The sequence below is a fragment of the Salmo salar genome, chromosome 14, assembly GCF_965601325.2.
Source record: "Salmo salar chromosome 14, fSalSal1, whole genome shotgun sequence".
NCBI classification, from domain to species: Eukaryota; Metazoa; Chordata; class Actinopteri; order Salmoniformes; family Salmonidae; genus Salmo; species Salmo salar.
Genome location: NC_138304.1, coordinates 40335802 through 40353894, shown reverse-complemented (window position 1 = coordinate 40353894; position 18093 = coordinate 40335802). Strand labels below are relative to the sequence as shown.

Genomic DNA, 18093 nt, shown 5'->3' with positions numbered 1-18093 from the left:
GTGTAAGGAAAACAACCTCTCACTCCATGTCAACAAAACAAAGGAAATGATCGTGGACTTCAGGAAAAAGCAGAGTGAGCACCCCCCTAGCCACATCAACGGGACAGCAGTGGATAAGGTGGAAAGTTTTAAGTTCATGGGCGTACACATCACAGACAAACTGAAATGGTCCACCCACACAGACAGTGTGGTGAAGATGGAGCAACAGCGCCTCTTTAACCTCAGGAGGCGGAAGAAATGTGTCTGGTCACCCAAAACCCTGACAAACTTTTACAGATGTACAATCGAGAGCATCTTGTTGGCCAGTATCATAGCCTGGCAACTGCACCGACCTCAATGGCAAGGTTCTCCATAGGGTGGTCTGCACAACGCATCACCGGGGGCAAACATTTACATTTACATTTAAGTCATTTAGCAGACGCTCTTATCCAGAGCGACTTACAAACTACCTGCCCTCCATGACACCTACAGCACCCGATGTCACAGGAAGGCCAAAAAGATCATCAAGGACAACCACCCGAGCCACTGCCTGTTCACCCTGCTGTCACCCAGAAGGCGAGGTCAGTACAGGTGCATCCAAGCTGTGACCGAGAGACTGAAAAATGTATGGCCAATATACCACCAGCTTCTATCTCAAGGCCATCAGACTGTTAACCTGTTGGGGCTAGGGGGCAGTATTTGCACGGCCGGATAAAAACACGTACCCAATTTAAACTGGTTACTAATCTTGCCCAGAAACGAGAATATGCATATAATTTGTCAATTTGGATAGAAAACACTCTAAAGTTTCTAAAACTGTTTGAATGGTGTCTGTGAGTATAACAGAACTCATATGGCAGGCCAAAACCTGAGAAGATTCCATACAGGAAGTGCCCTGTCTGACAATTTGTTGTCCTTCTGTTGCATTTCTATCGAAAATACAGCATCTCTGCTGTAACGTGACATTTTCTAAGGCTTCCATTGGCTCTCAGAAGGCGCCAGAAAGTGTAATTGGGTGTCTGCTGTCTCTGGGCAAAGAACAGCAGGAGAATTTGTGAGTGGTCAGCCTGGGAACAGTGACACTGGAGATGCGTGTTCATGAGAATTCTCAATTTTTTTCTTTCAGCCTTTGAACGAATACAACGTCGCCCGGTTGGAATATTATTGTCACGTCCTGGCCAGTATAAGGGTTAATTGTCATTTTAGTTTGGTCAGGACGTGGCAGAGGGTATTTGTTTTATGTGGTTCAGGGTGGTGTGTTAGTTAGGAGGGCGTTGGATTTATTATTTCAGGGTTTTGAGTTATGGTCTATGTTGATGTATTTCTATGTGTAGTCTGGTTGTTCTATTTCTATGTTTGGTTAATTGGGGTGGACTTCCAATTGAAGGCAGCTGTGTGGTGTTGCCTTTGATTGGAAGTCCTATATTAGTTGGGTGTGTTTGTCTGTTTAATTGTGGGAGATTGTTTAGCGTGTGTAAGCCTAACAGGACTGTCTATAAATCGTGAGTTCGTTTTGTTATTTTTGTATGTACGTTTTTGAGTTTATTAAATGTTCAAAAATGAACTATCACAACCCTGCTGCATTTTGGTCATCTTTTTCCGACGATGATTTCGCTATATCGTCCTCCGACGAAGAAATCCCTGACAATTATCGCTATTTTACGAGAAAAATAGCATAAAAATTGATTTTAAACAGCGTTTGACATGCTTCGAAGTACGGTAATGGAATATTTTGAAATGTTTTGTCACGAAATGCGCTCGCACGTCACACTTCGGATAGTGACCTGAACGCACGAACAAAACGGAGCTATTTGAATATAACTATGGATTATTTGGAACCAAAACAACATTTGTTGTTGAAGTAGAAGTCCTGGGAGGTCATTCTGATGTAGAACAGCAAAGGTAATCCAATTTTTCTAATAGTAATTCTGAGTTTAGGTTGTCCCAAACTTGGTGGGTGTCAAAATAGCTAGCCGTGATGGCCGGGTTATGTACTCAGAATATTGCAAAATGTGCTTTCGCCGAAAAGCTATTTTAAAATCTGACACCGCGATTGCATAAAGGAGTTCTGTATCTATAATTCTTAAAATAATTGTTATGTATTTTGTGAACGTTTATCGTGAGTTATTTAGTAAATTCACTGTAAGTTTGCGGTGGGTATGCTAGTTCTTAACATCACATGCTAATGTAAAAAGCTGGTTTTTGATATAAACATGAACTTGATTGAACAAAACATGCATGTATTGTATAACATAATGTCCTAGGAGTGTCATCTGATGAAGATCAAAGGTTAATGCTGCATTTAGCTGTGGTTTTGGTTTTTGTGACATAAATGCTTGCTTTGAAAATGGCTGTGTGATTATTTTTGGCAGGGTACTCTCCTGACATAATCTAATGTTTTGCTTTCGCTGTAAAGCCTTTTTGAAATCGGACAATGTGGTTAGATTAACGAGAGTCTTGTCTTTAAAATGGTGTAAAATAGTCATATGTTTGACAAATTGAAGTTATAGCATTTTTGAGGTATTTGTATTTCGCGCCACGCGATTCCACTGGCTGTTGACTAGGTGGGACGCAAGCGTCCAACCGGCTTCCACCCGGTTAAGCAACCCTGCACCTTAGACTGCTGCCCTATGTACATAGACTTGGAATCACTGGTCACTTTAATCATGGAACACTAGTCACTTTAATAATGTTTACATACTGCTTTACTCATTTCATATGTATATACTGTATTCTATTCTACTGTATTTTAGTCAATGCCACTCCGACATTGTTTGTCTTAATATTTATATATTTCTTAATTCCATTCTTTTACTTTTAGGTTTGTGTGAATTGTTAGATACTACTGCACTGTTGGAGCTAGGAACACAAGCATTTCACTACACCTGCAATAATATCTGCTAAATATGTGTATGTGACCAATAAAATTTGATGTCTTCAGTAGGTCCTATGATTGTAGTCTGGCCCAGGGGTGTGAAGGTGAACGGCAAGGCACTGGAGTGACGAACCACCTTTGCTGTCTCTGCCTGGCCTGCTCCTCTCTCTACTGGGAATCTCTGCCTCTGACCCTATTACAGGGGCTGAGTCACTGGGTTGCTCACGCTCTCCCATTACCTCCTTAAGAGGGGTGGCTCACGTAATGCCAGGATTTTTTCACTGATGTGATCTTCCTTTTCCGTTTTGCGCCCCCCTCAGGCTCGTGTGGTGGGGGACATCTTTGTGGGCTATTCTCTCTCTCGTACATTTTGTCTCAACCTCTGAATGCTGTGACCCGGGTGGTTTGACCCGGGTGGTTTTTAATGGCCATGTACCCTTATAATCTCCACCCGGCACAGCCAGAAGAGGACTGGCCCCCCCTCAAAACCTGGTTCCTCTCTAGGTTTCTTCCTAGGTTCCTGCCTTTCTAGGGACTTTTTACAAGCCACTGTTCTTCTGCATTGCTTGCTCTTTGGGGTCTTAGAAGGGGTTTCTGTATAAGCACTTTGTGACAACTGCTGATGTAAAAAGTGTTTTTCCCACCATATAAATTCAGAAACTTTTCCGTCTTTTTTCAATAAAGAATGTGTTATCGAAGTGTGTGTGTGTGTGTGTGTGTGTGTGTGTATGCACAATACATACCAGGGGTCTGGAAGTTGATGCGTCTCATCTCAACGGGGTCTGTGGGGTGATGGGCCATCATCTCAGCATTACACAGAAGGCTCTTGGTGCCTGGCTCGGAGTCCTTCCTCTTACTGCTCAGGGACCAGGGAGACGGAAACAACGGGACACACACCAGACAAGAGACACACCAGAGAGAGTAGAGTTCATGACTGTCTAACAGTATTCATCACAATCTATTTTCTTAATGAACACAAGTTAAACATATATTATACTGCTATAAATTGCCACACTGCAATTTAAGCATTAGATTTTGCCCTGCATCATCTGTCCTTTGAGATCAAGACAACTATTTAGTATGGCCGACACTCACCTGTCTGGCTTGTTGCTTCCGAAACAGGAGCAAGCAAGGGAATGAATAATGAAAGGAGGAGAGGAACAGAGGGAGAGAGAGAGAGAAATCTATATGATACATTTATACTCAAAATCCACTTTCTGTAGATGACACTTCTTTTCAGCTGGGTCAGGCTAGCAGTCATTCCTTACAATGCTGGTTATTGTATCTTTGCCTGTTATGCCAGTACACTGTGTAAGCTGAGGTAGCTACACTTCAATGGTTATAGTGGGCTAGCACCGTATGTGCTTAGCATGTTAGTTAGTTATAGCATATTAGTATGTTAGCATGAAGGTGGTTAGAGTGTTAGCATGTTAGCTACTTATAGCATGCTAGCTATTTATAACATTAGCATGTAAGCTGGTTATAGAGTGTTAGCATGTTAGCTACTAATAACATTGTTATTAGCATGTAAGCTGGTTATAAAGTGTTAGCTACTTATAGCATGTTAGCTATTTATATAATTAGCATAAAAGCAGGTTATAGCGTGTTAGCTAGTTATGGATAGATACTGTAGTTATACATGTTAGCTATAAAATCGCTGTAAGTTCAGTGCTCCCTCTGCGGGTCTCACTCACTTCTTGTAGAGCAGGATGGCGATGACGATGCAGATGATGAAGACCACGGCCAGGACGGGTCCCACCACCCAGATCAGACCATCCCCCGCGTCCAGGGGCTGGGGATCTGAGTCCGGAGCGATCACTGGCTCTGTGTACGGACTGTCCGCGTACATCTTCTACAATACACAAACAAAGAGCACAGTGAGTGAGGAATACATATCACAGTAAGAGGTAGCCAGGGGAAATTAACCTAATTTTCATGAATTTAATTGTCTTAGAAGTATTGCAACGTCTCTTGAGAATGACAGAGAAGACTACGTGAGAGGGATGCACACCGTCCTACAATGCATACACTGTTAGAAAAAAGGGTTCCAAAAGGGTTTCTTCGGCTGTCCCGAAGGGTTCTACATGGAACAAAATAGGGTTCTACCTGGTACCAAAAACGGTTCTTCAAAGGGTTCTCTTGCGGGGACAGCCGAAGAACCCTTTTAGGTTCTAGATAGCACCTTTTTTTTTCCTAAGAGTGTATACACAATCACACAAAAACAAACATAATTGGATTGGCCCGTACCACTGTGGTGCCATTGAGTTCCGCCAGGATGAAGAACACATACTCCTGTCCCGGTTCTAGAGCGCGGTTCTCAAAGCCTCCATAGTCCAGCTGGTCCCCTAGAGTGAAGAAGGCTGGCAGAGTAGCAGGGGTGAAGAGGGCTGAGATGTAGGCTCTGCGCAGGTCTACCTGTTTCTGCTGTCTAGATTCCCTCTGTCTCTGACTGCTGTCCTTCAACAACTGGGAGACAGAGAGAGAAGGAGAGTGAGGGAGGGACGGAGAGAGCGGGAGAGAGGGAGCGAGAGAGCGGGAGGCCGGGAGTGAGAGAGAGAGAGAGAGGGATGGAGGGAGCGAGAGAGAGAGGGAGGGATGGAGGGAGCGAGAGAGAGAGGGAGCAAGAGAGAGAGGGAGCAAGAGAGAGAGGGAGCAAGAGAGAGAGAGGGAGCAAGAGAGAGAGAGGGAGCAAGAGAGAGAGGGAGCAAGAGAGAGAGGGAGCGAGGTGATGTTACTGATGCATTTGTTTATGCAAACATGAAGAAACCACATGGTAAAATCTAAAAGAGCAAAGGTTCTCAGAGAGCTCTCACCTCCTCCAAGTCCATCTCATCTGGGCTCTTGAGATGTCTAATGACCCCCCTTGCCCTCCTCAGAGGAACTACCACCACATACAGGTTCCTACAGGACAGAGGAACAACCAGATTGTCAGAGAATTTCATTACAACTTTTCTGTGGCAGTTTACTAGCTGAAGTCGGAAGTTTACATACACCTTAAAACACCTTAAAATACATTTAAACTCAGTTTTTCACAATTCCTGACATTTAATCCAAACAAAAAGTCCCTGTCTTAGGTCAGTTAGGATCACCACTTTATTTTAAGAATGTGAAATGTCAGAATAATAGTAGAGAGAATGATTTATTTCAGCTTTTATTTCTTTCATCACATTCCCAGTGGGTCAGAAGTTTACATACACTCAATTAGTATTTGGTAGCATTGCCTTTAAAATTGTTTAACTTGGGTCATACGTTTCAGGTAGCCTTCCACAAGCTTCCCACAATAAGTTGGGTAAATTTTTGGCCCATTCCTCCTGACAGAGCTGGTGTAACTGAGTCAGGTTTGTAGGCCTCCTTGCACGCACACGCTTTTTCAGTTCTGCCCACACATTTTCTATGGGATTGAGGTCAGGGCTTTGTGATGGTCACTCCAATACCTTGACTTTGTTGTCATTAAGCCATTTTGCCACACCTTTGTAAGTATGCTTGCGGTCATTGTCCATTTTGAAGACCCATTTGCGACCAAGGTTTAACTTCCTGACTGATGTCTTGAGATGTTGCTTCAATATATCCACATCATTTTCCTTCTTTCCTCAGCCATCTATTTTGTGAAGTGCACCAGTCCCTCCTGCAGCAAAGCACCCCCACAACATGATGCTGCCACCCCCATGCTTCACGGTTGGGATGGTGTACTTCGGCTTGCAAACCTCCCCCTTTTTCCTCCAAACATAACGGTGGTCATTATGGCTAAACAGTTATATTTTTGTTTCATCAGACAAGGGGACATTTCTCCAAAAAGTACGATCTTTGTCCCCATGTGCAGTTGCAAACCGTAGTCTGGCTTTTTTATGGCAGGTTTGGAGCAGTGGCTTCTTCCTTGCTGAGCGGCCTTTCAGGTTATGTCGATACAGGACTCGTTTTACTGTGGATATAGATAGTTTTGTACCTGTTTCCTCCAGCATCTTCACAAGGTCTTTTGCTGTTGTTCTGGGATTGATTTGCACTTTTGGCACCAAAGTACGTTCATCTCTAGGAGACAGAACGAGTCTCTTTCCTGAACGGTATGATGGCTGTGTTGTCCCATGGTGTTTATACTTCTACAATTTTTGGCTGATTTATTTTGATTTTCCCATATTGTCAAGCAAAGAGGCACTGAGTTTGAAGGTAGGCCTTGAAATACATCCACAGGTAAACCTCCAATTGACTCAGATGATGTCAATTAGCCTATCAGAAGCTTCTAAAGCCATGACATAATTTTCTGGAATTTTCCAAACAAATCATATTGTTGGAAGGCAACCGTGTGCCCATCAAAATCACCAGAAAGCAACCCTGTGGCTAGCCCTTACTTGACAGGGATGCGGTTCTCTAGCGAGGGCAGGATTATGGTGATGGTGGTCTCCGTGTCACGGGTGTGGTCAATCTCTGGACGGCGGATGGCAATTGGTGGAGAGGTCTTGGCGTGGATGCGGTGCCTCAGTCCGCCCATGTTGCCCTCAGAAGAGGTGATCTTGAAGTCATAGTCGGTATCTGGCTGCAAGTTGGGGATCACTGCTTTCCTCAGCTTGGCATCCACCTCCATCTTCTGGCGGTTATACTCCACCTGGGAGGAATAGGATAGGGGAGGGTATTTCTGACAGCTAAGATCACACATTTACACACACATAATAAGATGGCGCCATCCTTAATGTTCGCCATTTTGCAAACTTCAACCCAACTTTGCCATTTTGTGATTCTTTAGCTGTTTATTTCTATTATTTCTTACAACCAACAAGAACTCTTGAACATCAGATCGGTAGTTACTTACCCCAATTCCAGCTTCTACTACAACTTTGATTCATCTGCCCTGGGCTCTTTCTGTAATTCTGACCCAATTTTCGGGGTATGCAAGAGGAAAATCCGGCGTTACAGAGGCAAGAGAGGGGAGGCCTGGCGACATTAAGGCGAAGGGAAAACCAACCACCTCTTCCCTCCATTCTACTGGCTAATGTACAGTCAATTGATAATAAGATGGATAACCTCCGATCACAGATTTGCAACCAACAGGACTCTCTTGACTGGAATATTCTCTGCTTTTCCGAAACATGGCTTTCAGACAAGATGCACCCAATGGCTATCCAACGAACTAACCACCTCCGTCACCGGCTACATTAGGAAATGCATCGGCGACGTTGTCCCCACAGTAAAGGCTCGCTGCTTCCCCAATCAAAAGCCCTGGATTAACACTGAGGTTGGCGCTGCGCTAAAGGACAGGGCTACTGGACACAGGGCTTTCGCAGACAACCCTGAGGCTACGGCTGAGCACAGGAACAAGTACAAGAGGTCCCGCCATGACCTTCGCAGAGTCATCAAACGTGCAAAAGGACAATATAGGAATAAGGTGGAATCATATTACACAGGCTCCGATGCCCACCACGTGGCAGGGGCTACAGTCCATTACGGATTACAAAGGAAGACCCAGCCATGATCTATCCAACAATGCCTATCTACCAGACGAACTTAATGCATTTTATGCACGCTTCGATAATAACAACACCGTACCGTGCATGAGTGCCTCCACCAACCCAGAGGACTGGGTGATCTCGCTGATCTCGGAGCAGGTTGAGAGCTTCAAGTTCCTTGGTATCCACATCACTAAGGTCTTAAATGGTCCACACACACAGTCGTGAATAAGGCACAACAGCCCCTCTTCCCCCTCAGGAGGTTGAAAAGGTTTGGCATGGGCCCCCAGATGCTCAAAGTTCTACTGCTGCACCATTGAAAGCATCTTGACTGGCTGCATCACTGCTTGGTATGGCAACAGCACCTCCCTCTATCGCATGGCACTACAGAGGGCGGTGTGAAAGAAGGCCCGGAAAATCGTTAAAGACGCTATCCCTTCAAGCCATAGACTGTTGTCACTGTTTCCGCACAGCAAACAGTACCGGTGCATCAAGTCTGACAGCAACAGGCTCCTGAACAGCCCCGAAGCCATAAGACTGCTAAATAGCTAACAAAATGGCTACACAGATTGTCTGAGTTGACCCTTGTATTTAATTGGTATTTTTGTCTCTATGCACACTCACAGGACTCTACACACTCACGCACACTGGCACTCCAACACACACTCCAACACACTCACTTAATTTGCACATACATTTATACTGACTCTACACACACACCCACCCACCCACCCACCCATACGCTGCTGCTACTCTGTTTATCATATATCCTGATACCTAGTCACCTTACCCCTATACATATCTACCTCCATCACTCCAGTATCCCTGTCACCTTACCCTTATACATATCTACCTCTATCACGCCAGTATCCCTGCACATTGTATATATGATATTGAAACTTAACCAGTATATAAATGACTTACTTCTCATGTTCTTATTTATTTCTTGTATGTTTTTTTATTTCTCATGATATTTTTAATACTACATTGATTATTGCATTGTTGGGTTTAGAGCTTGCAAGAAAGGCATTTCACTTTACTTGTGCACTTGACATTAAAACTTGAAACTTATGCATATGTACACACACAGTTGTTTACACACACACACACACACTCACAGTGAAATGGTAGGGGTAGGGGCTCTCAGGGAATTCCCAGGTCAGGAGAACGCTCGTCTTGGTCGCCAGGTTCACTGAGAAATTCCTCGGGACATCTGATTGGAAGACGGGAAAACAGACACATGGTCAGTGGCGGTATAGACCACCCCATTCGCATGTCTCGTCTGTCCTTAACCCTTTGTGGAAAAGCTACCAACCCATTCTAGTGGGTTCTATAATTCCTAAAATAAGATTAAGAAGAATTATACAGTGATGTCATACATCTCAAGATTCTTCAGGAAGTACGTATATGGGCACTGAGTAGCAAATAAGAGTGAATAGAATTGAAGAGATAGGAACAGTTGTGCCCTGTTCATCATCCTCTTTATGACGACATAATCTGTGTAATCCCACTTTATCTCGTTCTAGCCTAATTCGCTCCGGAACATTTCCAGAACAGAACGCACAGAATATTTAACTGCCAAACAACTCTCTTCTCAAGGAGCTATCAGGTCGCTGTGAAGTGGATGAGAGGATGTTAGACAGTCAAAGCAAGGTCATCTTTAGACTGCAGTGTGCCATTCAACCTCTCCACTCCTCTGCTTCCACCCTGTAGATCTGTTAGTGGGTGATGGAGGGTAGGTGCGGGTCTTTAGACATGGTGGTAGTGGGAACGGCAGATGAAGGTTTAGAGGAAGAGTAGGAGGAGGTGAAGAGGGTGGATTGATTGATCAGAGTGAAGAGTGGATGGAGAGCAACAGAACTGAAGAATGTGTTTGGTTAGTGGTGAAGTGCCTACTGGGGAGTGTGAGGGCTACAAAACATGTTAACAGCATGTCAACAAAGGTTGGAACAGGTTAGGTCAATCCAAAAGGAGGTAAAAGCTTACCTTTAGAAACAAACCATGTGTATTAAACGAAACCCTCGTTCAGTCAGCCAAGGAGCCCAGACTCAACACTTACCTCACAGTTCACAACCAGTCCGGCTTTTCTACTGACTTTTACCTGTGGGTGTGAGCGTGTTCTCTATACATTCATGTGGCATTCAGTCAGTTTTCCTTAGAGGTGAGGAGTAGGTGTGGAATAGGTGTGGAAGGAGGTGGTGGGTGTGTGGAAGAGACTAGGATTTGCAGTTTTTTCCAGTGGACTCGTTTTCAACCACCCTGTGGGTGAAAGTTGACCCTTATAACTGGCCCAGAGTCAGCTTTGCATTTTGGACTATGATATTCAAGGTTCAGATTAAAATTGTAAAAATATGACTCTAGACCAGTGTTTAGAGTGATTAGGGGGGTTTCTCTGGAGCCCTGTGCCAGGCCCCAGGCCAGCCCTACCTGTCTCGAAGGCCAGTGTGCGATACAGCAGCGGGGGACTGAAGGGGCCGGGACCTACGCTGGTGTGGGCACACATCTGCACCTCGTACCCTGTGTTGTGGTTCAGGCCCAGAATGGTGTAGCTGGACACAATGGCCGGGAGCGTGATCTGGCGAGGGGGTCCCAGAGGGTCAATGCCCAGAGGGTTAAGACCCCCTGCTTCCCGATAAGCTATTGTGTATTCGGTGATCACACCGTTTCGCTCGCTTGGCACAGGGGGCAGCCAGGAGAACTGGAGTGAACAGCAGGTGGCGTTAATGTATTCTGAGATTTGAGGGTAGCCCCTGGGTGGGTACTCAGGCATCTTGAGTTCCTCCCGTGCCTCGTCTCCGTACCCTGACCGGCTTTTGGCGGAAAGGGTAACGACATAGGTCAATCCTGGAATGACGTCTGTGAGTGTGTACGTTCGCTCCCTGGCCGAAAACTCCACCGTAGTGTCCAGGGTTGCATTCTTCAGCCCAAATTGTAGCCGGAAACCCTGGATCTGAACTTCAGACCCTTTGGCCCCTGGACCTGAGTCTGACCCCCCAGTAGGGGGCCCCCATCTCACCACCATGGAGGGCTCAGACCCTGGGCGCACCGACAGGGAGGGGGCACCAGGCACTGCAGACAAGAGGAGAGAGAGGCACAGACATGTCAGTTCTGCATTGTGCCTTTGAAACATTCATATACTGTATGTCTAATATGCTATCGTGTGTGTATTGTGTGTGCATTTGTTAGTGATCTTATTCTGTTTGAGTGTGTGCAATGCTCACCAATCCCTGGTGTCTGCACCACCTTGGCTTTACTGTGTGTTCCATCCCCTTTAGTGGTGTAAGCCGCCACAGACACAGAGTACCACATCTCAGGCTTCAGACCCCCCACTATCATCTCCTACAGGGTCACACACACAAGATACTTTTTCAGCTAAGCCTCATAAACCTCCTCTTCCCTCTCCCTAGCCCTCCATTTCTCCCCCTATCTCTACTAACACATCACATAGTATTAACTCACTCTGTCCTATTACTTTACATAGAGACGTTACAAACTGACTGTCTCTCAGATAGAAGGCATCTCCTAATGAGGAGTTCATAGCTTACTTATGCAATGTACAGCATAACCACTACCACTGTAGGTTCAGTTTAATACTGACAGAATGATCCATACTCACATATTCAGTAGAGTCATCCTCCACAAACTGATCCCACGGTTAGACCCGGAGGGGAGAGAGAGAGGGAGGAGAGTGAATGAGTCGAGAGAAGAGATTAGATAAAGGAGGAGGAAATGGGAGCGTAGTGGGAGGCAAAGCTCCCTCAATTTTTTTTGCCACTGAGCACAAATGTGAAGATTCTGTGCAACTTCCGGCGAGCGTTTACTGTGAACACTGATGCTGTACCTGCTATTATTGACTGTTTTAACAGTGGCCAAGAAACCACTTTACAAAACAAAATACATTATTATTCCCCATATCATTAATACAGAGAATCTATGAAACGATGCTACCCTCTGCCTACAGTATTGGCTTCTTAGCTTATTCAAGCCCGTCTCAAAATACAATAAGGCCCCTTTAAGACAGGAAAAAAGCTTTTTACCTAACTCGCTTTTCAAAGATGTCTAGAAATGTTCACGTTTTGTGCTCTTGTAGGAAGCAATCACTTCAACATTTCAGACTATAAATTACCTATAACTGGGCTAATAACTCGCTAACTAGTAAATAATATGAACAAATGTAGACACATGGCTACATGTAGCACTCACTTTGATCTCAAAACAAGCACATAATAATCACAACCCCTCATGCTGTAAAGCAGTCCAGTTCAAATGTAATGGTTCAATTCAATATATGGCAATGGTCTATTTGCATATAGGCCTACTGCAGCTCTGATTGGTTATGGTGCACCGGCCTGAATCGTGCCTGTCAATGCAATAGAATCCCACTCCGATGCGCTCTGCCTACAATAAAATCTCTTGCATAGTTAATTTTGCATACTAAATCTTGCATAGTTTGTTTAGTTTCGGTATGTTGCATTGAAAGTGGCTAATATTGCGTTGATTCGATCACAATTCCCACAGTAATGGGAAATGTTGATAGTGTTAACTAAAGGGGAAAACTCTAGAAAGTTGAGTGAAGTTCAATCTCGTGCTTCTCTGCACGTGCTGATATTTCTTCTGCTCCGGCAGTCCCGGGGGCGCTGCGTGCTGCACATGCCCGCAGCTTAGAGGGAACATTGGTGGGAGGTGATGTGTACTGCAGACTCAGTGAGATAAATGATTTGCTTCACTTTAACTGAACAATGACCTGCAGAGGTGTGATAGCTGGCAAATATATGTTATCTTTGAAAGTACATATGTACGTGACTGTTGAGAAGATATTCAAATGAATTTTTTTTAACGGAAAATAAGAAAAATAAGAAGGTGATGACCTCACCTGGCTGTCGTCCAATAGCAGGTCTTTGATTCGGGGAAGGATGCGTGATGAGCCACTCTCCACACGAGCATAGTGCACCTGGTAACCACGGATCTGACCTTGGCGTTGCCTTGGCAACACAGATCGCCAGGTGACCCTAAGAGCAGTGGAGTTGAAGGGCCGGACCTCCACCTGCCGAGGGGCCGCACCTGGGACTAAGGAACACACACATACATCTAATTTCTCAATCAACGCATCGATCAGCTAATCTAGAACTTCAGCCATCCATCTACCCTGCTTCAAACATTCTCGTCTCAAGCTTGTTTGATATCTCTCTGACACGAACACACACTCACTCACCATCGTGGTCTGTGCGGCAGAGCAGCGCTGGACTCTCTGGTCCAGACCCCTCGGTAGTGAAGGCTGCCAGGCTAACGCGGTACCAGGTCCACTTTTCCAGCCCCTCCACCACCGCCTGCCCCTGCTCTGGGGGGATGGGAGGCCCCTTCACCTCTGGACCCTGACCTTTGACTTCGGCCCCAGACACCACTTGCTGGTAGCGCAGCACATAAGCAGTCAGTGTGCCATTTTGGGTCTCAGTGGGCGGCGGTGTCCAACTTACCCTAAGGGAGGTGGAGCTGGGGCTGTCACAGGACACGCCCAGGGGAGCAGCCGAGGGCTCTGATTGGATGAGGGTCAGGATAAGGAAGTGGGCAAGGCCGGGGGAGTATGGAACGCAGTGAAGAAATAGAAAGGGAGAGCAAAGAGACAGTGGCGGAAAGAGGGTGAAAAACCAAAACAAAAGGATAGAAGAAAAAGTAAATACAAATAAAAAAAGGAAAACTAAATAAAAAAAGAGACGGCCTCAAAATAAAAACAAACATGACTCAGCTGAACACAGAAGACAAAGGCTTTGACACAGAAGACAAAATCTTCGACACAGAAGACAACGGCTACAACACAGCAGTTCAATAGAGTAGACAAGGCCTTCAACACAGAAGACAAAGCTTTATGGAGGAAGAAAGGAATTAATCATGTTAGCTAGGTAATGAGATAAAGGACAACTTAATTACTACCCAGGAGGATGTGTAACTGATACCAGATGATTGGCTTTCACCTGTCTGCTCTGACCAATGGCAGCACAGTGATTTACGACTGGGAAGAGGGCCTTTAAGACATTGTCTAGAGACACAGCTCTGCTTAGTTTTGCTTGGCTGGATAAGAACAGAGCTATATTGTAGATCAGGGATGGGCAACTGCCGCTATACTGTCGATCGGAGATGGGCAACTGCCGCTATACTGTCGATCGGGGATGGGCAACTGCCGCTATACTGTCGATCGGGGATGGGCAACTGCCGCTATACTGTCGATCGGGGATGGGCAACTGCCGCTATACTGTCGATCGGGGATGGGCAACTGCCGCTATACTGTCGATCGGAGATGGGCAACTGCCGCTATACTGTCGATCGGAGATGGGCAACTGCCGCTATACTGTCGATCGGAGATGGGCAACTGCCCGCGGATACATTTCCAAAGACATGAAAAACAGTAGAAACATTTGGGGGGGGGGTCTCAACTTGCTGTTGAGAGTTAGAATAGTAGAATACACAAGGTGAAATTTAGTTGTGCATCATCAGTTTTTTTCTTGTTATGTCACTCACTGACAGTCACTCAATTGGCCCATGTCAGAAAACAGTTTTTAGACGAGTAAGTTAGTCTAACAGCCAGTAAACTTGTAATATTCATGGTGAATATCCGACCAGGGGGCCCCCATTGATTGTTAGTTTCTCACTCAGGTATCATATTTAAAACTGCAAACATTTCTCTCTACCCTATTGCAAGAAATGTACTCTAAAACATCATTTTTTTCTCTCCACTGTCAAGAAGGGGGCCGCTAAAACAATATTTTGCTAAGGGCCCCCAAAAGGGTAGGGCCAGCTCTGACAACATGTGTGGGTATGGAAGTGCATATGCAGACCCGCGAACTACTGCTGCCCCCTATGATGAGTTGAGATTTTCTGTGGCCCTCACCCCCATCAAAGTTGCCCATCCCTGCTGTAGATACTATGTAGAGTTTTGCAGTCTATCCTCTATCTTGCTACCAAGGTTTCCTTCCTTGACATTCTCAGTGGAATGTAATAATTGTGTTGGAACTTTGTCAAACTCTTCATATATTTTAGTAATGCTTTGTAGCCCTTTCCTGCTGTCAATGACCAAAAGCGAATGTTATTCATGTTTTCATAATCTCATAATTAATAAAGATTATAAAAAATGAATACAAATCCGGTGTTACTATGTCAAACAGTTTAGTTATATGTCAGTCTTCTGTGATGTATTTAAAGTGTAGTATTGGGATGCAAACTCAAAATGTAATGCATTACAACTCTATATCTGACATGGAGCAGGTATCGTCTTTTATTTAAGCCCATAACCATGTGTGTGAGGTGTATACTTTTGTTTCAAAGTAGATTTGTTTAAGACTACCAAGAATCCCTCTGTGACCCTGATTTAGCCCGCTGCAGTAAAAGTTTAAACTGCCCAATCAAATTTCTTAAAATTGGGTTTGGGGATTGGATATTTCAAATGTCATATAAAAAAGGTGGAGAGCAGGATTTGAGGGAGCTGAAACGAAAACCAAATACTTTCATTAACGTTGACCTCATGCAATTTCAGAGGAACTATGAGATAGAATGAGAGACAAGGCACTGGACGGAGGGACAGAAGAACAGCAAGGAAAAGAGACACAACCAGGCACTGTCTGAGATGCCTACCTGTCCTTCCCACCCGTAGCCATCACATAGGACCTTCTTACCATGCAACAACCACCATTCAAACAAAATGTCAACCAAACAAAGGTTCAGAGGAAAAGATATTCATGCACATATGTTCATCATTCATGGATTTGTGAATCTGACAGTCTGACACTTCAACTGCACAGTCCCAGTACCAGTGGCCTGGGGGAACAATCACGATGTGCACCCAAGCCTAGTGACAGCACGTAAACCGTGCCAAGCTAACTGTGAACTGCATTCTGCTCCATGAAATTAAATTCTTATCTGCCACATTCAGCCACTCCCTAGCCTGCCACCCAGGTGTCTAACCTCCATGTGTAGGTCAAGCATATCAAGGGGCATCCAGCTAGCCAAATATAACATGTTAAAAGTTGCATAAAGTTTCTGTTGGTGAATATACAGGTAACTGCCAAAATAAAAGAAACACCAGCCTAAAGCATCTCAAAAGGACGTTGGGCCACCACGATCCAGAACAGCTTCACTGCACCTTGGCATAGATTCTACAAGTGTCTGGAACTCTATTGGAGGGATGCCACACCATTGTTCCACGAGAAGTTCCATAATTTAGAGTTTTGTTGATGGTGGTGGAAAATGCAGTCTCAAGTGCCGCTCCAGAATCTCCCAGAAGTGTTCAATTGGGTTTAGATCTGGTGACTGAGACGGCCCTGGCATGTGGTTTACATCGTTTTCATGCTCATCAAACCATTCAGTGACCACTTCCCTGTGGATGGGAGCATAGTCATCCTATGGGGGCATAGCTATGGTAGCCAAACTAGTGTCCATAATAATGGCTTACCCAGCCTTTATACATGAGCCTAAGCATGATGGGATGTTAATTGCTTAATTAACTCAGGAACCACACCTGTGTGGAAGCACCTGCTTTTAATATACTTTGTATCCCTCATTTACTCAAGTGTTTCCTTTATTTTGGCAGTTAGCTGTATGTCCTATGTACATTATATGGTGTCTTTTTATTTTATTTTTTTTTTTTTTTATTACAGGTAACAAATATTAAAAAGTAATACTGTACCTTTACACCAGTCCCCGCTGGATACAGGCCTATTAGTTTGATTTGGTCTTAGACTCCGACTGACCAGCACATACCTCCAATAAAGCCTCGAAAATTATTTAATCCTGATGACCTTTGACCTGTGACAATGAGCTTCTTGAACTGGAGAAAAAGGGCACTTTGACCCACCTTGGAGTAAAGAAAACTGAAGGACTGAAGAAAATGAAACAAGATGGAAAAACTGAAGACAGCGACCTTATCCGATCGGTATATCCGGGACTTTTCACTGTGTGAATAAACTGTGAAAGTTAAAATAAACTGTTGGTGTGCTAAACATCAGGTACACTCTAAATACATAGAAGATGGATGCAGGGATGGATGGATGGATGAGTGAACAAGATAAATGAATAGATGAGTGGACAAGATGGATGAGTGTGTAGACGACTCCCGGGGGATCAGTGAGCTGTGAGGGATACAAGTACATCACACTGTAACGTTACACAGTGTGTGTTTGCAGGTGTGACAGAGGGAAACGTACTAGCTTGTGCTGTCCTCTGGACCAGCTCGTTGGTAAAGGCTCCAATGCCTTTGTTAGAAATGGCAGCCAGGGAAAAGGAGTACTCCGTGTTAGCCCTCAGACCCTCCACTGTGTACGACGCCCTGGGCCCAAACGTCAACTTCTCCTGTTAGAGACGGAGAAGGGGGGAGAGAGAACATGAATAAAAGAAAGAGAGAAAGAGAAAGAAAGAAAGAGAACTGGATTATCTGATAAATGGACTTTATCATCTTAATGAAATCTACTTAGTATGGAAGAAAAAAAGTCTGACCAGGCTGCCGAACTTGACAGGTTTGTAGAGCAGTTCGTAGTTGACGATGCCCTCCTTGATGTAGGACGGTTCCCAGGTCAGCTCTATACTGGTCTCCGTTACCTTGCCCACTTTGAACTTTCCTGGCTGCCCTGGAACTATAGGGGATAGAGGAGGAGACAGGACAACAGTTAGAACTCACCTCTCCAGCATCCAGTCAGTTAGTAGCTTCTAGACTGTTCTATTCATCCTTTATTTAAACAGACAAATCCCATCCCAGCCCTGTAGTTCTACACAAGATTTGTGTTACTGACCTTAAACAGTACTGAAGCACTTTGACATGAA

At 44.7% G+C, this 18093-nt stretch overlaps 1 protein-coding gene across 4 annotated transcripts in view; it reads right to left on the bottom strand.

Moving 5' to 3' along the window:
* Nucleotides 1-18093, bottom strand: part of LOC106569513 (receptor-type tyrosine-protein phosphatase S) — a 122364-nt gene that overhangs the window by 24740 nt on the left and 79531 nt on the right. For 2 of the 4 annotated variants that reach the window (XM_014140944.3, XM_014140943.3), the window contains 9 exons: nt 17770-17906; nt 17481-17625; nt 9408-9502; nt 7198-7451; nt 5668-5755; nt 5102-5320; nt 4549-4706; nt 3950-3964; nt 3598-3710 (listed from right to left, as the gene is read on the bottom strand). In XM_014140944.3, coding sequence (XP_013996419.2) covers nt 3598-3710; nt 3950-3964; nt 4549-4706; nt 5102-5320; nt 5668-5755; nt 7198-7451; nt 9408-9502; nt 17481-17625; nt 17770-17906 — 1224 coding nt within the window. Of the gene's footprint in view, nt 1-3597; nt 3711-3949; nt 3965-4548; nt 4707-5101; nt 5321-5667; nt 5756-7197; nt 7452-9407; nt 9503-10716; nt 11359-11510; nt 11629-11905; nt 11933-13162; nt 13357-13501; nt 13823-17480; nt 17626-17769; nt 17907-18093 lie in introns of all 4 variants that reach the window. The other 2 variants (XM_014140942.3, XM_082960970.1) reach the window with 2 other exon arrangements.